The 21,457-nt window shown below is 40.0% G+C and overlaps 1 protein-coding gene across 1 annotated transcript; it reads right to left on the minus strand.

The window, feature by feature from the left end:
• Positions 1-521: 521 nt before the first annotated feature.
• Positions 522-21,186, minus strand: OPN3 (opsin 3). Its single transcript, XM_054822746.1, has 4 exons — positions 20,758-21,186; positions 5,871-6,190; positions 4,493-4,744; positions 522-3,462 (listed from the first exon to the last, which is right to left on the minus strand). The coding sequence occupies exons 1-4, from the start codon at positions 21,107-21,109 to the stop codon at positions 3,199-3,201; spliced, it is 1,188 nt and encodes a 395-aa protein (XP_054678721.1). The 5' UTR covers positions 21,110-21,186; the 3' UTR covers positions 522-3,198.
• Positions 21,187-21,457: the final 271 nt, after the last annotated feature.

Below are 21,457 nucleotides of genomic sequence, written 5' to 3' on the forward strand. Positions count from 1 at the left end.
GCCTAGTAATAAATCAGATGAATTCCCTCTCTAAGTTTGGTCTGTTTTGCTCATGACGATAATTAGTGAGTGATCTCTCCCTGTCCTTATCTCGACCCACAAGCATTTCATTATGCCTTTTCTCCCCTGTTTAGTGAATGAGGGGAGTGAGAGAGCGGCCCTGGTGGGCACCTGGCCCCCAGCCAGGGTCAACCCACCACAGAAAAATATAACAAATCTGTAAATAACCTGGCGATACTCAAAGGCTGACCGTTACAATACTTACATTCTGTAGCAGGCTGCGAATTTTGCATCAGTGCTGTAGTTACCCACAGAAAATAGCTGAGCTTAAAAGACGAGCAAATAGGACTGCAGCATGCTAACTTTACATGGTCACACTCAAAGCCAGTGGCACTTTACAGGCTAGAAGAACAAGTTACTTCAGTTCACAAAATTTATCATTTTAAGTCATCAATTTTCAAAAACTAGCCAAGATAACAAATTTACAGTAATTTTTAATGTTTTGTTTTCATATATTGTTACATAATTGTTAGTGTTCTATGTATTGTAGTAGTAAAATATGTCACACATCAATTATTAAAAAATCATATACTGTCAATTACTCAAATTTTACCTCCATAAATCTGAACAGTGGATAGTTTCTCTTTACAGACCCTATACTTGTTCTTTACAAAAAGATCAACTGGAATCCTGAAGTGCTACTGTTTTTTCAGTGCCTAATGATACTCTTCAAGCTGTATCCAGTAAGTGACAATACCGAACCATCTCCCTCTCAGTGGAGGAGGGCAGGAAATATTTCACTGAGAACACATTGTTACCAATAAGGTACATTCAATCACTCACTGAAGGCTCAACATACAGAAAATACTAAAATATCAAATATTTTGTCAAAAGGATGAAATCATTACATAGAATGCCAATGTACATCTTTTGTAAATATAAATTAAATATAAATGTGCATAGATGTAGTGATCATTGGCTGAAAACACAGTTCTTGACATTTCAATGAAAGTGCTTTAGTAAGGGCAGATCTTTGACATGGTAAGACAATGCATATATGCATTTGTAGCAAAACAAAAATAACAAGTGTGAAAGAAACAAAGACAGGGGTTTATAATCTGTTTTCTCTTAGATGATATGATTTAATCTAGAAACCGGAGTGGACTCTGGATGCACTTTTAAACATGACACAGAACCAGATTACCAGTGCTAAAGCTCTAGAGGAATACACATATAAGGAATTTGCCTCTTCAAAAGCACAGGCACAAGCACAAAGTCAGTCACTTCTTCTCAGTTAAGGGCACACTCCCTACCTCCAGGAACCAGCTGAAAGATTTCTCATTTAGACCCTGATTTCTTCTATTTAATTTCTACGTTTTATTCTTGACCGCAGGAGCAATGGCTACTGGTGCCAACAGTTATGCAGAATCTTCCTTTTATACTTCTCAGAAGATACATCCCCCAGAGGAAGCAAATAGTTTCTTAATTGCTTTTCTTACAGCTTTCACAGAAATGGAAAAGCTGCATGTTGCAGATCCACACTGCCCATTTAGCAGACTGAGGCAGAGAAATTACACTAGTGTGATGAATGTGGTAGAGCATCAGCTGCCATAATTCAAAATCAGTTCTCTAACTTCTTCATCCAATGCTGACACGCAGCCGTGTCTGGGGCAGAATACTGTCACCTTTTTGTACCAGCAACACTTACAAAGGTGAGGGGAAAGAAGAAACAACCCATCTGTTCTGTTTACTGAGCTCCAAGTGGGAGAATCATTACTCATGCTGCAACTTTGGCAAAAGTTACACTGCTCTTCTCTAACTGTTGCTTTCACCAAAGTGCCAGAACAGGTTGAAGATTAATAAAGGATGATGTTCCTGGTCCACATACAGAATAAACAGATGCAAGATAAAGATGCATAAAGCATGTATTGCAACAAAAAAATTCTGATTCTCCCTTTTCACTGACCTTTTTTCATCGGCGCTTTGATTTGCACGATTTTCTTCACTATGTAGCTCAGGAGTTGCGCTAGCTAGCACGGAGAGAACAGCTTTCTGAGTACACAGGGACGGCTTTCTGGTGGTGTCCGGTTTAACCATATAGCCCCAGTCATTTTCAACACTGCTCTTCCCACTCCCCACCCTGCAAAGCGCCAATTCAGACCAACTAAACTGTAGCCAACTTCAGACATTCCTCCCTCTTCCCTGGTAACTGTGTGTGCAGGGAGTGCTAGCAGTTCAGGGATCACAAGATGACTCGAGCTGGTAGGAACTCAGGAAGTCTCTAGCCTGATTTGTTCCACTGCTTGGCTGCCCTCAGGGTAAAAAAACTTTTTCTTTTATCCCATCCAAATCTCTCATTTCAGTTCATGCTCATTGTTTCTGATCTTTCCAATACACATCACCCTGAAGGGTCTGGCTCTATCTTCTTGAAAACTTCCCCATCTCTATTGGAAGGCCACTATTACGTTCCCCTGAAGATGTCTCATCTCCAGGATCGTCAAGTGCAGCTCCTCCAACCTCTCCTCACAGGCCAAGTACTCTAACTTCTGACAGTCTTGGGGGACACCACTGAACTCACCCCAGTTTACAGATGTCTTTCTTGTATTGGGGTCCCAAAACTGGATGCAGTATCTAGATGTGGTCTAATGAGGGCTGAGTTGAGGGCATAATCACTTCACACTACTGGCTCTGATCTTGTCAGTACAGCCTGGGATGCCGGTGCCCTTCCTTGCTGCCAGGGCACACTGCAGGTTCATGCCTGCTTCATTGAGCAACAGGACCCCACGTTCTTTTCCACAGAGCTGCGTCCCAGGCAGCCAGGGTCCAGCGTTCAGTGCTGCAGTATCATTCTTCCTTCCTTCCCAAGTGCAGGACTTTGCACTTGCCCTTGCTGAACTTTGTAACATTCCCGTAGTGCATTCCTCCAGCCTGACCAAGTTCTCCTGAATGGCAATCCTACAATATGCTTTGCGAAAATTCAGAGTAAAGATAGCCATCAGCACAGATGTAGATATTTCAGTACTGTGACCAAAACTGAACTGCCTGCAGAGCTTCAGATGCAGAATCCCTTCAGTATTTCACAGCTTAAGAATGTGGTTTCCTTTGGCAGCCCACAGACTCCACCACTGAAACTAGTCTCCAACCTAAACAGTCTACTGGCTTAAGTCCATCTCATTCTTCTGTCTTTTTAGCTCATGCCTATAGTGGCTTTACTTGGATGACATTTACTGTTGTCCCATTGTGTTTACTGTTGTCATCTACTTGCTGAGTGTCATCACTGGTGATAATAAAAATTATAGAGGAAGAACTGAAAGTCACTTTCTTCTTTGGCCTGTCCCCTGTTTTCTGAGACATAACTATTGGTCGTATCTGTTTGTCGTTCCCTGTTGCTGGTGTCTCTTTCACAGTTCTCTGGAATCTCATCAGGCGAAAACACAGGAGTTGCAAAAGGCATTGTCGAAACTGCAAGAGAGAATAAATAGAATGAAGTTACAACTTCCTAAGCGTTCCATGTCATGTACGATCCAGTGAAAACAGTAGTATAGAAAATGACTCAAAATAACAGATTTCTGCATATCTCCACCTCGTTCCAAGTTAGTTTCGGTACTGTAACAAAGATGGTGGCTTTTTAGTGGGTACTTTTTTCCCTGCACCAATGAGCTGTATTAGGATCACCTAGCCAGTAGAGGGCACCGAAATGCAATTTTGTATTTTACCAGCAGCAAGATCTGCAATCCACAATCTGCAAAGAACAAGAGGACTAGGCTTCAAAGTGTGCTATAGGTATTGTTCCCATCTTTGAGTATTCAAAAATCACACAATTGATCTAGCAAGGGAAGAATATTCTCAGAAATACGCATGTTCCTAAAACATTTAGTCTTAAGCAGAACTGGAGTATGGACAATTGTTTCACTCCTTGGTATTTCAACATTATTGAAACATCTTACTGACATATTTGCTTAGCAAAACCCAGTCTAAAAGCCTAAACAGGCTGTCACTTATGGGTTTTTTGTGAGCATACTTATTCGAAAAACTATGCCGAGTTGTTCAATCCTTGTGTTGCCATAATGGAAGAGTCAGAGGCAAGTTCTTTTCTTCCTAAAAAAACAGACACCAGATATTCTGAACTTTGTCTGATGGAGTTCTGTTGTGGTAAGGGAGTGATTCAGATGAGGTTTTCTAGTTATCTATTTCATGGGTAAATTGTCAGAACTAGACACTTAAATTTTGACACTCCTTCCCCTCCCTTTCATGTGAGTGCTCATGTGCAAATTCAGAAATTTAAAATCCAATTTCTGATAGGGTAGTATTTTAAGCATCACCAGGGATTTTAATTCTACTAGATCTTTACCATTTATCCTAACTGTTCAAATTAAAAAAAAATAAAAATAAAAAATCTAGGCTTTACAGATTTAAGTAAATCAGATCTAACCTCCACACCCGTGGCACAGGCTACTAATTATTCAAATAAGAAAGTCTTTAATGTACCTACCTTTCTACTCATGAAGATATAGATGACTGGATTATAAGCAGTGCTTGACTTGGCAAAGAAAGATGGGACGATAGCTACTGTTGGAGTTACAAGGTTGCTATAGCCATATGTTACCAGGAGGGAGACCACTGCATAGGGCATCCAACAAATAAGGAATGTGGAGATCATTAAGAAACACATTTTAGCCACCTTCTTTTCATATTTTAGAAGTTTGATGACTTGAACAGTCTGGAAATCTTCCACACAGCGAAGCTGCAGAAGAAAGAGATAAAATGGTAAAGTAAAATAGCTCTATGTTTTACTTGAAACTGAATAGTTCTATATTTATTTATAAATAAGTAATTTGCCAATTTAGTTTTACGCCCAGACACTATACACCTTATCTTGTGAACCATAATTTTTCTGGAAGTTTACATCATGCTTCACAGACTTTTACTGCTTCTATTAAATGTAAAAATATTACCTAAGGAGAAATAGAATAGCAAATGTACTGGAAAGCAGCAAATCCAGTGATGTAACAAAACATGCAGCACTTATCATTATAAGTATTTTAGAAAACCAACATGACCTCATCCATTGGCATAAGCAAGTTCAGTTCACATTTAGTGGTCCTTCGTCTAACTAGTTTGACAATCCTGTAGATTTGTCTCATCAGCATTCTTTAGAGAGAAGAAAATTTCATGAGTAGATTTCCCTCCACTGCTCTGCCACTTAGTTTGTTACCCTGAAATGATGAAATCTCTATTTAAAGCAGAATACTAGGCAACAGGTTCCCAGTGTCATCTGAGCAAGTCATAAAATGAGGAAAAGACAGGACATGTATGTGAGTGTTCTTCGTAACAGTTATCAGTTGTGCCAATACTGTTAACCACAAACTTGAATGGGCCCAGACTAATTACCCACAGAATATGAAACATGAACACTTTCTGACATGAAAGATCTGAATTAAAATGCGTTGCCTTAACATGGAAAATGGGTTTAACAGGGCTTAATCTGCACTTGGAAGAGTTGTACAGTTATCTTCTTAAGACTTGCAAAGAGAAGAGAGGGAGTTCCTTAGTCAGGAGAACTGCAAACAGTCTTCTTTTCCCCCTGTTTCAAGGGAGAATCTGATGTGGACTTGTGAACATGAGCAATTCCTTAACCTGCCTCCCAGTAAAACTACACAACAAATAGATCTTGGTAGCTCTAGGCTGATTCTCCTCCAACCTTACATCCTTTCTAGTGGTCCCTGACCTGGATGAACATTAAACATTCAAAAGTTTGAATAGGAAGCAAGACTGCAAATTTAGGCTCTGATCCAAGTTTAATATACGACATCAGCAACTTTCACTGAAAATATTACATTAAGAGAAGTCTTTTATTTGAATGAACTTACCATTCTTACTGCATATAGAATATGGCCATAGCAATAGGCCATGATCCCAACAGGTGCTACTAGACAGCTAAGGAAAAAAAGGAGCACAAAGGAGGTATCATTGGGGTCTTTCGACTTCCAGTCCACTGAGCAACCTAATCCATGAATTTCCAGTGTGTATCTGTTCCAGCCCAGAAGAGGTGCTCCAGTCCAGGCTAATGAATAGAGCCAGATGTATGTGATAGCCCGCCAAGACCAAGAGAAGTCAATCACTTTTGCATGGACTACTCGAATGTAGCGTTCATAGGCAAGAACAGTGAGAGTCATAATTGAAACAATTCCTGTAAGAAAAGGAAAAGAAAATCAATTAAATTATTCACAAACATTGCAAATTGAACTGCAGCTCTCTCAATAACCTGCCAGCAAAGGAAACAATTAACTCAAAATTAGCTAGCTCATATTATGAATCTAATACCAATAAGCTTTTTGGGTGACACCCCACTACTCACTAACTAGTAACTCAAAAAGTATCACTAACTTCAGAACTACTCAGGGTAAGGTACTGGAATCTGACCCATGGTGTAGGATGGCCAAGTAGGACAGGAGAGAAAAAAAAATGAAGCTAATACTTTTTCCTAAACATTACTTCATTAAGTGAGAGATCATGCTGCAAGGGGTTTTTTTTGTTGGCAATTGTGCAGTTTTTTGTTTGGTTTGGTGGTGGTGTTTTGTTGGGGTTTTTTTGGGGGGTGGGGGGTACTAGGTTTGAGGGTTTTGTTTTTCATTTTTGGGGGGTTTTTAAAGAAAAAACTCCTATATAAAAATTATATAATTAGCAATAACAAAGTGTGTTAGAAACCTGGGGAATTCAGAGTTGAGACTGAAGTCAAAGAAAGCCTTCAACAACTGACACCATAGAAATACACCTTTAATGTGAACAAAATGACTAGAGGAATTCCAACTTCTTTCAAGATTTCCTGTAAGTCTTTGCATTCCAAAGAACAACCAGGAAAGCAAAGTGTTACACTGCTGAAGGAGTGTCACCTAGAAGACATTGGGTTATATTGAGTGGCCCCTCCTATCTTGTTGCTAGCATAAAAATATCATAGTCTTCCTTTCAATTATTTGTGTACTTTTTTTCTTTTCTGTCGACCTCAACTCCACTACACACTTAATAAGGTGTTTTGACAGAAATCAGATTATTTTCCACTCTCAGCATTATTCTATCCAGACACTTGTATAACTTAGTAAAGTCAAGGCAATTCTGTCTTGATTTGAATATAAGGATTTCCATTTCAATGGTCTGTGAAATTTAATGAGCAAGAATCAATCTGCTCATCATGCATCTGTCAGTCACCTGAAATCTGTTACAATTCAGTCATCAAGCTCATATACGCAGCCTCTTAAACAACACAAAAGGGCATATTTCACAGCACTCTGTGAAGTTATACAAATATCTGTGTCTAAATGCATGAATATTTTATCTAATAAGAAGCACAGGTATTTTGTCACGCATATACACAGCATTTCATATCTGGCATACCATGCACTTATACAGCTGTGAGAAGGTTAAACATACAGATTTCACTACCAAAGAGAGAATAACCATTATATCCTCTGAAGGTTTCTGCTGGATATCACAGATACCTGATCTCACTTTGAAAAAAGGATAAGCATTTCAGGAAGACAAATTAACAACAGCATGCTCAAACACCAGCAACATGGATTTTAGGAAAACAGCTAAGAATAACAGAATCTAAACACATAGCCTCTGTGTCAAGGCATTCATCCGCAAAGTATGTCACAGAAGAATATGCTTTAAGATCTCTGTAAGAAAGTTACTTTATCCTGCCACTATCAGAGGACCCCTTTTTACAGGTGATGACTTTAGAAAGCTTTCTTGATTAACAGGAAGGATTTCCTACTCTAAAGGAAAACTTGCCACAATTTTGTCATGGTTCTGAAATGAAACAATGAACTTTTTTTTTTAATGTACATTTTTTGCCAGTGTTATCTTTAAACCTTCATCACAAAGAAGTAGATATTGCTGGACATGCAGAAAGCAAGGCAGACTACTTTCACAGTTACTTTGTATAGTTCCGTGAGTTTTCTTCTTGTGTAAGTCATTCCTATAGGAATTTTGTTTCTATGGCTTGAAAGATAGATTGAAGCATGTGGATCTAAGCAAGATCTTCACCTCCCATTTCTCTGTGCCCAAAGACTAAGAATTACAAAATTTTACCTGGCAGTTATTAAAATCATCCACAGACATGTTTATAGAAGAAATTCACATCACTCAGTCACCTAGTGCACTAAGGCTTTGTGTAAATAGAAAGAACAGCTTGTTAGGATGAGTTAAAATTCCTGAATTAACCCCTTGCTCTTTACCACCTTCCTGCTCTCTCAGTAGAAGCTCAGGGAAACCAGGTGCATAAATAAAGGTACCTACAATGGTATTCAATGACTAATGTCCCTGTGTGCTCTTAATATTTCCCATCAGTTTTTATACATGAGTACTGAATTCTGGCCATGACAAAGTAATCAGAAGCACACATGCTTGGTTGAAAGTACAGGTGTTCAGAAGCAATAATTTACTGAGACCTTGACATTTTCAAGGAAGTCATTGGAAGCTCAGTGTCTCTAAAACTTTGTGCTTATACATAGAACTTTGAATAGTTTTATCTCAAGCCCCTTTCAGTATGAAATCAGTGCTCTTTAAATGGATACTTGAGTTTTCTACCCAAACCATAAAAGGGAGATTGGTTAGCCTGTTGGTCAGTATGTACTGAAATGTAAATCCCTGTTCTATTGGTATTCAGAAAGTGTCTGGTAGCTTCTAGGCATGAGGCAAGAAATGCAGGTCACATCATGTTACAGTAAATTCCTCTCTGATGCAGGATCTCTACTGTAACAAGGGCATAGCTGTGAGAGCAGAGGTTGAAGTAGTTAACCATAAAAACAGAAATCTGAAACAAAATGTCCTTGCAGAATGAGACCAAATGTAGGGAATTTTGTCTAAAAAAAGTCCCCCTGTGTGCCATGGAGCCAAGGCTGCTTGTGTGTTTGTGGCAGATGACATGTAGAAATACCTGTAAGAACCGGAATATTGAGATCTGCTCTAAGGACATGAGTTTTAAAGTGTGTATTATAAACATAAAGGCCGTAACTAGGGGGAAAAAACACATTAATTCTGGTGGAGGGTGCTGTAGATAATGCCATTTAAGAGTAATTTGGGTTTTGTTGTTGTTGTAATTTCTACAGTGGACTACATGACAGAGGAATTCATAAGAAAACAAAATTCCAATGCATTCAACAGGTGAAAGCTACCTTGTAAGTGTGCATCACATCTAAGTAAACATGTTTTTAAAAGGGCAGATAAGCACCTTTTAACTCTCAGATGAAGGATTTCCAATAAACTACTTTTACTGAATGAGTTGAATGGAACTACAGACAGCATCTCTCAGCATTCAGACATTGCCGAGTGGAACAGAAACAGCCAGAAGAACAACTTCTGGATAGCATCATCAATATTTCAGGAGTAATTTAATTCACAGGAATCTCTTTAAGATTGCGCTGGTATTTTGGCTCTCCCCTCCTTTACTGTTAAAAAAAAAATGTACAAAAAAAAGTGTATGAATACTACTATACTCTCAAAGAATACAAGTAACTTTGTTAGAGCTGTAAATCTGATTGTCCATCTTTTTAATATAGAAATTCCATAAAGTAACTCTCATGACTTAAACTGAGTCATTACTCCATAAGAATCTAGTATATCTTTTTTAGAACAGTTTCCATGTACTTGATATTAATATCTTTATTAATGTATTGTAAAATTTGATGCCTTTTTTCAAAGAGAAATAAGTTTTGCAAAAATCTGTACATGATAAAACTTATTTTTACTTTAATGCATGAAGTCTGTGTAATTTGAAGGTTAAGCCTGTGATTTCAAGGTTTCAAACGTTCTTACCACAAATTGTTTAAGCCCTCAAATACAAGCAGCTGTACAACTCTCAGTTATACCACAAAGTGGGGAGCTCTTGCTTTTGATAGAAATAATGACTGCAATTCTTGGCATCAGTTTCCCAGCTTCTTAAAGTTTCAACTATTTCTTTTATTCTTAACGCTAAAGTATGAAAAAGTTCTCAATAGGTAGAACCTTCAAAACTGTCCAAATTACTTAGGAGCTTCTGTTCCACTAAAGGTCAGTGGAGCATAAGGTCCAGTTTTGCACTGGGCGGTGTGTGTGGGTGTGGGTGTGAAGACGTCTTTGTTTCTTAACAGGACTTCAGTACAGGCAAGGGCAAGACTAGAACAGAAAACAATTTTCCCCTCATTATGCATCTTTTCCATTCCGCATCAAAATGCAACCAAAGTCCATTTGAGATTTCTAACAAAAACTTTGAGAAAGGAGCAGTACAGATTAGCTCGTATAACTAGAATAGCCTCGTGGATAGATCATTGAGGTATGAACTGACTTTCATATCTGTGAATGATCTCCAGCAACGATTGGAAACCTGTGTAATTTGAGTTTCCCAACAACTGGGAATTTCAGCTATTCTGTGTGAGGACTTTATGGCAAGAAATTCCATTATGAAGCTGTAAAGCCATGAAAACAGAAAATGCCCAGGGGGCTCATACAACCCTAAGTGGCGAGAGCTGGAATATGCCTGCCACCTCCACACTTGATGATATGAACTATTAACACTCACAGTAGCAAAAATCTTGAAAAAGTCTGCTCAAACTCAACATGCCACAGTCAGCGTGCAACATACGTTTTGACAGTCTACCATTTTTACCATGTGCCAATAGTACTGTCAGGTTACAACCACATTTCTACAAAAGAAAAAATAAAATACTTAAATAGTTACTTATATCTTATTTGGGTAATTATCTGTACCTTCTCTGCACTGATCCCAAGGATGGAAAATTCCTTCGTAAATGAGGAAATTCTAATTAAATGAGAAGTGGGGAAGGGAGAATTTATACATTTTTGGTAGGTGAAATTAATTCAGTTGGAGATTAGCTCTGATGTCAAGGGATGGTTTCAAGCAGCAGTGGTGATATATTCAACATCCTAGAGAGTATTGCTGGAACTTTACAGCTCTTGGTTATGATTAACAAATGAAAGAGTTAAAATGATCTCAAAAGGAAATGTAAGTTAGTCACTTTTTTCCTTGTGGTAATCTAGGATTCTGTTAAATCCGCTCTATTAACCTATTAATGCCAATTACAAGATAGCAAAAAATTATGACGTCTAAAGATGTATCTACAACATAATTATTAATAATTAAACCTACATATTTAATATTAAATATTCATAATTAAACCTACATCTAAAGTCACAGCTTTCATGAAGTAAGCCAGAGCTTTTCACAAGATTTATCTAGATGCATAGTTAAAAAGGATTCAGTAAGAAGTTTTTCATTTTCAAATCATCCACAAATGGATTTAAGGGCTCATTTCTTAAAGGGCCTGCTTCTAATAAATTCCTGCCCCAGTAGACTTATTTGCAGAGGTCTAGAAGTCAGTTTTTAATCAGACTTTCCATCTTTAAAGAAAACAGTTTTTAAAAGAAAATAGGTTTTAATCAATACTAACTAGCAAATAAGCTTGTTACGTACATGCTTATCAGTTTGCCCTTGAAGCCAAAGCTGGTTTATCAAAATAATTTCTATAAAAACTAATCCTCCAGACTGATGTGTTTTGTTCTGCAAGATAACTAGCAGAAGTGTAAAACTGGTTTCAGATAGAGTTAGGGTTTTTTTCCCCAGTACGAATAAATTCTTATCATTGATTTCTCTATGTTTACTGTAGCTGTGATGTCAAGCTTCAAAATGATCCAAGAACTTTTAACACTAAAGAGCAGGTGTAATGTTCTTTAACTATTCACATGTTAAATAAAGCACAGAGCCTGGTAAGCATGTTCCTGGCGACACTGTGGTAACTATCCCTATGGTATTGATGGTATCATGCTATGAAATTAAGCAATTTGTGAGACTCCATATCCTGTGAGGTTGAAGCTCTCTGAGGCAGGGGAGGAGGGGGATGGTGGTGGTTGTGCTTTGTCCCCAGTGTGATCTCATGATGAATGGTTGCATACATCTGATATTTAGCTTTATGCTGGCTAAGTCAGCAGACTTCCCAGATTCTCTCTCATATGTGGCACTCTAGTGTGGATCATCTCTTTTCAATGCAAGGTCCTGGTTATTTCACATGTTAAGCAGATGGAATATCCTTCAGGTATGTAACAAGTCTGCCTTGATGCCACAATTCCCCCATTGCACTCAGCTGGCACTTTCTGCACAGCACCATACCCTTGTGGGGCAGCAGGAGCAGATTCCCAAATTTTTTAGCTGATACAGCAGGAAAAGAAAGAGACCCTATACATAGTGTTATCTAGAATAGACACACACGCATGCAAAAAATCTCACATAAGTAGAACATTTGTCACTTTTTCAAAGAGTCTCTAAAGTCTGTTTTCAAAGGCATCCCTGTCATATCTCCCCACTTACCCAAGCCTGGCTTGCCCTCTATATTCCTCCAGCTCTGCTATTTTTCATTTCTGCTGCCTATGAACACTTTCTTTCATATCACACATTTTAGTGGGAAAGGATAGGAATACATGGCAGTAGCAAGTACAGCTACTAATTTTCTTCTTTCTGTGCTCAGAAACTAAATTGGAAGGCAAGTCTATGACCACAAAGGATCTCAAGTCACAGCTATCACTAAAGAAGTGAGAATACAGGCCATTTGTCCAAGGATAATGAAACCTGAAGCATCTAATATATACACTGATTGAGATATCTCTGTCACTACTTCTATATGCCTCTTTCTAGTGCCAATTCTTTCAATAAATTGGTCTATTACAGACCCTATGAAGCAATCACGAATCTTTGGTTTCAAGCAATTTTAAGCTACAGAGGACTCCATCTACTCCCTCCCACCCCCACCAAACAAAATACATTGATTTTGGATTGCTTTTGGTTGTCTGGAAAGCAGCAGGATATAGTGTCCATTGTAACCACAGACCATAACGGTGTTGCTTGATTTAAGCCAAATTCTGGCAGAGATTTGCCAAGAGCACACAGATGCAAGGCTTCTTGTGCTGTCCCCACAGAAATGCAGTGCTTTGCCTAATGCCATACACTTTGGTGGCAGTCCTCACCTGGAAGAGTCTCACCTTTTTTAGCTCACTACGCATCCATATCATCCACGTTCTTGCACTGCTTCCAACTACCTCATACGTGATTTACACATGTGGATGGCTCCCTTCATTTTCCATGTAGCACAAAGGAAAGCACTGGATTTTGCTTCCTCCGCACCCCCCAAGCTTTTCTGGAAATGATTTAGATTTCATTCTGAGTGAGCTCCATATTTTAATATGATGAAATATGTGCTGATTTTAAAAAAAGTCTGTTACAGAAAGTCATTATGGTTATTGTTTGGATATTAGTCCCTGAAACCAGAACCTGTACTTTTCTTCAAGCAAGGGAGAGGTAGACATAAGAATTCATTACTTTGACTCTCTTCGCAAAAATATGCATTTCAAAACAATTTTTAATCTGAAACAAATTTTGTTATGCTTAAAGCTTCTTGAAATACTTGGGATTTATGTATTTTGATTCAAGACTAAGGCCCAACTCTGAGGGCTGATTTACTCTACTACTAAATCAACCTTCCCAACTCTTTCAGAAAGGCTTGACTACTCAGTGTTTACAAATAATGCTTGCCTGATCTATAGATTTTAATCTCAGAGAATACTCCTACTCCTTGTGTTTCGGAACTACAGATGCTAGTTTTAGCTCTGATTTAAATCTGGGCAATTATCCTAGCATGAATGGGGTCGTTCTCATTTAAACTGCGTACGTCAAATGTAGCATAAGTGTCTTTTGTTTAAGACAGTAGCATGCAGTTTCTATGTCGCAGGTCTTCTCCAGTAGCCAGCCACTCGGAATCAGCGAGGGATGACAAGCTATTTCTTGTTGTTTGGAGTGGTTTTTTTAAATACAATTCTCAGTTTTGCCTCTCTCTCTTATTGTTTTCCTAGTGAAATACTGCATTCTGTGTAGGTTTGATTATGTCTTATGTGATATTTATTTTCTTCTGTACTCTGGGTTTTTCCAGGAGTCATATTAGTCTTGATACATGATGAAATACTTCACACTGCAGTGTCAATCATCAGGGAGAAGAGTGCAAACCACATCTGCAGTGTATTGTCCCATACAATGTGTGTATTTTGACTTTATAATCCCTAATTAGAGGAAAATAATGCAGTGGCCCTCAGAACAACAGTGTTAGCTTCAACTAGTTCTAACAACTCCAATTGCTCCAGCCCTCTCCATGCAACATAAAACTTACTTGCATTGTTTGCCATACTGCCCGCCTCCCCAAGCACGGCTTGCAATTTGGACAGAGGTATCGGATAGGTATTCCTGAAGACTGAGCATCTCTACAGAGCACATAGTGCATAATGCAGCAAATGAGAGTCATCTCTGAGACAGATCAAGACTTCAATCAAAGGGCATATTATTTTCCATATCAGTTAATCCCTGACCTATATTCAAATGCTGAATTACTATTTTGCACACCTAATCAGAGGTGAAAGCCACTCTTTCACAATCCCTCCTCACCTCCTTCACATTTAAAAAGCTAAGCAGCAGTAATTGAGTAAAAGCAACTTTTTGTCCACGGCAAGACAAGGTGCTACTGCACTCTGTAGTTTTGCATTAATTAATATATAACTAATCTATTTGAATTGAGCAATTAGGCATTATAATATGTTTTGGGTGACAGCTATCTGTTACTTCTAATTTTTCAACAAGTTTTAGCATCTGCAAACAAATCTAGGTAGATGAAAATCACTTCTCCCAGACACAACACATTTCTAGTATATTTTATATACTCCTCTCCTATAAAACTACACTGGAATTAACCACCTCTTCCACGTTCAATCCTGCAAGTGATTAATTCACTTAAAAAAAAAAATTGCTAAAGCTGAAAGCATGCTGATTGAGTCTCCAGCTGTCTGTAACACAAGATCCTAAAAATGTCTGCAGAGTAGCCATAGAAAATGCTTTTAGTGAGATTAAATCAGTGCATACATTGGTAATGCAAGAGGGTAGCACAGGGCATCATTCTCCCAATGTGCAGAGCAGAGCCTTAGATGAAGTAGCTAACAATTATATACACATAAACGTTTTTGCTTTGTTTTAAAATAGGCTGTAACTGAAGCCAGGTCCACAGGAGAGTCTCTGGCAATTAATCCTTACTTCAGTATTGGTGGGGGGGAAGGGGAAAATCAGCTTGCCTTAAAACAAATAAATAAAATAACCTTTCATAATTGTATCCTTTCTCTCTCAGCAAAGACATTCTCCCTTAGCTGAACACTCTACAGCTTTTCACAGGAATGTACAGTCTACAAAACTTTTCACATTTTCCCATCCTCCAGTTCACATTACTGGAAGGGAGTATGCACCTGGATGTCAACGTTTACTTGGTAGCTCATCAAAATCTAGCTGCTGTATACCAACGGTGAATGGTCCAAAAGAGTCATAATACTTCCAATTAATTTGACATTACAAGCTGGCAGTGTTTGTTTGGGTTTTTTTACCTTTACAAAAACAGCTTACAGTTTGGAAAGACAGAGATCTCTAATCATACTTTAGTAATGATAGTCTTTCAATCACAAAAAGTTACAGTTTAATAATATAAAATCTACCCCAGAGTATACCCTTACTATGCAATCTTCAGTCAAGAGATTGCCTCAGATAGATACACAATTTTGGTTCCTCTTCCTCAAGACCATTCTTGTCATCAATCAGTTTTTCCACTGCTTTCTTCCCTTGCTTAATTAAGCATAGCAGAAAGTGTTAGAACAACACTACTGGCAGATGGTTTAGTTGCCATTACTTGCAGATGAAGTACTTTATGCTTGCAAGGTACATATGTACGTTCCACATGATCAGACTAGCTTAGTTCTGAACTCTCAGGGCCTGATCTCATGTATGGAAGGTGTTAGAGCAGACATCCACCGCCTGCAGTTGGGCAGGATACAAACTTCTCTTGCACACATCAAGTCCTGCAACAGTCACTGTCACATAAACAAATCTTGTTTGTCTGTTTGTGAAAAGCTAGCAGATGCACATAAAGATTATTCTGCCCTGAGTCAGTGTTCCACAATTAAACAAATTCTTGCTCCAGGTAAGAGGGTATCCATGTCTGTTAACAAAGACATTTGGCTCTGTTTGGCTACCAGGTGTCTTCTCTAGCAATTACACTCAAAAACTTATGCTCTCCGTGATAGACAGTAAACCTCCCAGGTATGAGTGTATTACTGAATTGGATAAAGGGATTACGCAGATCTCTACTACTTGCAGCTTGGTTGACTACTGACAGGGAAAGAGTTACGAGCTTTTACATAATGAGAGGGTGGCAGGGCCAGCGGGACCAGCAGAGTGTTGATTGCACATCTCCATAAAAAGGTGACCCTCACAGTTTAAATACATTATTTAATTGAAGTAGCAATCATACTCCACCGGGACACACCACCTGTTAAAAAATAAATACTGGAACTCAGTATAACTACATTAAGTGGGGATTACCATCTAAGAGAGACAACCACGTCAAAGCTTAGACTAAGACTTGTCAGTTAGTCATCAGATCTACATTATTTTCCTCAGTGCTGAGAATGGCTTTGTAATAGCAAAGAGAAGCTCTTTTCATGGCCTCTGTTGTGAGGACATATGTACCTAAACTGTGTCTTGACTTCAGAATCTAATAAGTAAAAGAAAATTTGGATTGTTACTCGTGTGACAAGGACAGATGTTCAGCAGACAAAATGATCAGTGTTGCACTCTAGAAGCAGATCTCTGCACGTTCTGAACTCTCAATGAAAAGCTTTCAAGTCGCAGAAAAAATAGCCAGCAGTAGCATGAACAGCAAGTCCTAAGCTGTACAATGCAACAGTAGCAGCAAATATTACTATATGGGCTTGCCTAACAATAAAGTTATGATAATAGAAAAAGAGACTATTGCAAGGAACACAAAAAATAGCCATTTATCCCTAGACAGACAATCTGTAATTCTGTTGCTTTTTCAACAGAAAGATTTCAGAATGTGGAAGTCTGCTTACAGCATCTAAGTTCTGGATCTCACATACCTCCAAACTTCTAGACTAGCTGATAAAAATGAGAGTACTTTTACACAGGAAATTTTCAGATTCTCCAATCCAAAATTCCTAGAAATATAGAGAGGGCTCTTGTTGCTGCTGGGGGGGGGGCACGGGCGGGGGGAGTTGTCATCATTACATAACAAAAATGTCTGAAAATGCAGATACTACCAGTTTATTTAAAGCACATATCCCACCTATGTATTTAATCATATTGACATTCTTAAGAGGAAAACAGAAATACCTCGATTTTGGCTTTTAAAACAGCATGAGCAAAAACCTCCTAACAACATGTGTGACAGATAAATAAAATAAAGCTGCATGATCATGATTTTCAAAATGATTCTTGATTATTAACTAATTTGAAAGAATCTTATTTTTAAAATTTGTTGAGAATTAACTGTGAATTTAAAGCAAAAATCATATTTTTTTTTTAAAAATAGCAGCTTTAATCATGTGTCCCAAACTTGTTTACTGTCAGGATAACCTCTCATTTATAGGTCAACAAGTGTGGAAGACAGCTTACACTGAGTATTTTGGCTTAGAGGCTGTTCTTCCAAGAAAAAAAAAAATAATTACATAAGGGTTCTCTTATTTGAACTTAAGATTGAACAGCCTTTGGACCTGAAGGACTGGTATAGAAAGCTCACATAGCAATGTCCAAGTTCATACTCAAGAATGTAATCACATAGCTGTAAATAAACAGGTTTTGGTTGTCTAATGTAAAATAAGCTGGACTGGGTCCAATCCCAGCAAATACTCACAGCGGTAAAGTAACCTCACAGTATCTGTTATGATTTAATAGACTCCATATCCATGGTATCAGAACTACCCCCACTTTATTCTAGAAATGTCTTTATTAGATAGCTCTGGTTTACTGAGCAATTGAAAACTGCAAAGCTGTAACTACTCTGCTTAATTAATTAGGATCTCACTCTTAAAAGCCACCAATTTTGTATGTCTTCTGATCAATGAATGTACTTTTTAGTCCCAAAAGTTTGGGGAGGAGGAAGTGTTACACTTTAAGAATCACTACTAGTGATGAAGACTCCATTACATTACCCCCCCTCCCCAAGAGAATAGCTGACTTGGTCTTTTATATACAAGAGAAGTGTATTTATAAATATAATACAAAATCTTCTATCAGAATCTTCACCACCACCAGAAAAGAAAAAAAGAAAACCCCAAACAACAAAAACCACCAAACCTTCAAATCACTGGTCTCTTCATAGACATATTGCAAAATGAAAATAGAAGTTGTGGTGGCAACAGTCTAGATGGCAAACAAAGTGCGATGCTACCTGCAGGGCATAATTTTTTTTCTCCTCAGTATTGATATGCCCCTGCTACCCTACTCAGTTAGGTGGGGATCCGCTTATCTTCACAAACAGAAAAGAACAATCTTTTTATTTCCAGCTGAGAATATGAAAACAATACTATGTACGAAAGTAAAGCTTAAGATTAGACATAACTTTATTAGGTTAGCACCAAATTATAAAATAAGACAAAGTATTTAATTTGGCTATTATGTAGCAGCTGAACAAAGTAATTCAGGCATCGGATATTCCTGAAAATTAAGTTGTGCATTTTCTCTCTACTTCCATATGACAGACTACACACAAACACACACTTTTCTAATACATTATTAAAAAAAAATTCTTCCCACTGAAACACACTATGGCAGAGGAAAATGGTATGACCAAGCACAGGAAGATGAAATTTTGCAAGCCAGTGATGCTAGCCAAATCACTCTTTAGATAAGGTCCATGAATTTGCCTACATTTCCTTAGGAACAAGTTTATTTAATACAGGGATACAGGAAAGCATCAACATTGAATACATTTATAGTGACAAATTACGTATCACAACTCAAAAAAAAAAGAGAAGTGAAAAAAATCACGTGTGATCAAGCATTTTGCTTGCCAATTTATGTCTCACTGTTTCTTTGTTCCATCTTTGGAAGACAGTAAGACAGGATTATAGTCTGGTTTTTGTATCACCCCTACTGCACATTTTGGTTTTTGACCCTATATGCAAAATGTTTTCATCAAAAATAGTAAGTGTAATATATAAGGGATAAAGATAGGAATAGAACTATACTATGCTTCTGTTCAAGTTTAGTGTTTAGCTGCCTAGCAGAACCTAGCTGACAGACGCTTGAATTTCTCAAGTATTTGAACTGGCTGAGTGATACAGCCAGCCTTATTTTAGCTGGGTTCTTTAGTACTTTCCCTGATAACACTAGGAAACAAATACCCAAGAGCTGTGCACCGCAGAAATCATCCAATACCAAACCTTAGACAAATGTCTAACTACATCCTGCATCCACCCCAGCTTCCAAGACCCAAGATTTTTACTGTACTACACAGCAGCAGTCAAATCAATCACGAGGAATTACGCACCTTCCTCTCAGCAGCCCACCAAAGGCACAGCACCATGTGAAATAAAGATTTAGGCAGAAAGGCTGCAAAGCTTATGCAAGACTGTATTTGCCTTATTGAGGCAAAATTTTCAGTGCACACATTGTGTGTGTGTGTATGCACAGTGATCTACCTCTCATTTATACGCTTCTGCCAGAAAAGAGGATCTGACGTGAGCTTTAAGTTTGGTAAGTTATTAGCCAAACGCTTACTTTCACCATTAGAAACACAATCCTGTTCTTTTACAGCATCCTTTGCCAGTAAAAACAAAGCTACATTTCTTTCAACAGCCTGCACATACATAGCTAGACTGCATTCCGTTCTTTTGCAGACTTCTGTAAAGGTTATGTATGAATTTCAAGGAAGAAAACAGTAAAGAGCTTACAGTTTTTAGAAGTGGAAGTAGCTGAAGTACTGCTTCTGCAGTGCTAAAAATTCCACTTCACAACAATCACCTGTTTCCCAAATACCAACTGTGACACTGTTACGACTGAAAGATAGCGGTACTTGAATTTCACGTGCGGATAAAGAAATTCAAGGCATTGCCACACGTCGGGGAGCTTTATAGACAAGTCCGGACAGCGGGGAGGCTGCGCCCCTCGGGCAGGGGAGCTCTGACTGCTACAGGACGCAGCCAGGTCTCCACCTGCTCCACCGAGGCGGGACACTGCTCACCCTACAGCCTGAGCCACACGCGCTCCCTATCCACAGATCGCAGCGTTTCCTCATATAAAATACAGTCTTTTATACTCATGAAGTCTGCGCAACACTCGGACAATTCGGAGACCCCTTTTAACAACACTGCTGTCTTTTCCCGTAAGTTTCTCGTCACATTGGCAAGTGCAGGAGGCCGAGAAACAGATTCCCGATGAACTTACTGTTTGCTCCGGATCTTTTTTCTCAGCACTGTCCACTTTCTTACCAGCACTCTGCCGTGCGGCGCCGCCGGGAGAGGGACCCCCAGTCCCGGCTCCTCGCCCACCGCACCGCCCCACGAACGCCCGCCGAGCCCCGGCTCCCCCGGCAGGGAAAGCGCCTCCTCCCGCCCCGCCAGACAGCCGCGCACCCCGCCAGGGAGGAGAGAGGGCGAGCGGGCTAACTGAAACGGGACGACGCTGTGAGGGACGCGGCGGTCGCTTGAAGGAGGGGTGGGGAGGTGACGGTTGAGGCGGGGGTACGTGACGGTTGGGGACAGGTGGGGAAGGGGACAGGTGAGGGGCGGGACGCCCAGGGAAAGCGGGCAAGGAGAGAGAGGGCAGCCGAGAGGAGAGACCCAGCGGGACAGGAAGGTACGTGAGGCGATCGTGGCCCCGTCACCCACCGAAGAGGCTGTTGCTGAAGCCGTCCCAGACGCAGCCGGCGGCGTCCCACACCCAGCGGCTCCTCAGGCAGGACATGAAGGTAAGGCTCACGCCGAAGACGGACACCAGCAGGTCGCTGAGGCTGATGTTGACGAGGAAGAGGTTGGTGGGCGTGCGGAGCCGCTTGAACTTGTAGTAGAGGACCAGCACTAGCAAGTTGTTGCACAAGCCCAGCATGCCGATGGTGGCGACGAGCAGCGCCAGCAGCTCGTAGGTGCCGGCGCTGAAGAGAGGCCGCTCACCCGGCACCTCCTGCTCCGCCGCCGCGGACTCCGGGCGGCTCGTCGTGCCCGTGCTGTTCCCCGAGTGCATGGCTCGCCGCTCATAGCCCGCCGGGGCCCGGCCGGAGCAGGACTAAGCCTTTCCGTTCGCTCCTAGCCCCATCTCAGACCGCTACTGAGGGCAGGAGGAGGAGCCCCCTCCGCCTTCCCGCCCACGGAGGGCGCGCCCTCGGGTGGCTTCGCCCTTGGCTGCCCTGGGTGGGCCCGGTCCCTGCCGCTGTCCCTGCCGCTGTCCCTGCTGCTGCCGGGCGGTCAGGGCGCTGCTCCGGGCGGCGTAAACCGTGCGAGCGCGTTCTGACCGTCACACAACGCCTGTGCGGGTGCCGCATGGCTCCTTCTCAACAAACACCTCACCTCGCCCTCTCAGCTGCCGCGGTGA

This window comes from Grus americana, chromosome 3, assembly GCF_028858705.1.
Source record: "Grus americana isolate bGruAme1 chromosome 3, bGruAme1.mat, whole genome shotgun sequence".
In the NCBI taxonomy this organism is placed as follows: Eukaryota; Metazoa; Chordata; class Aves; order Gruiformes; family Gruidae; genus Grus; species Grus americana.

Coding starts and splice junctions, on each gene's coding strand:
- OPN3 (XM_054822746.1), bottom strand. CDS start 21,109: ATGCACTCGGGGAACAGCACGGGCACGACGAGCCGCCCGGAGTCCGCG. Junction 4,745..5,870: donor TTCTATATGCAGTAAGAATG/GTAAGTTCATTC, acceptor TTTCTTCTGCAG/CTTCGCTGTGTGGAAGATTT. Junction 3,463..4,492: donor ATATCTTCATGAGTAGAAAG/GTAGGTACATTA, acceptor TCTCTCTTGCAG/TTTCGACAATGCCTTTTGCA.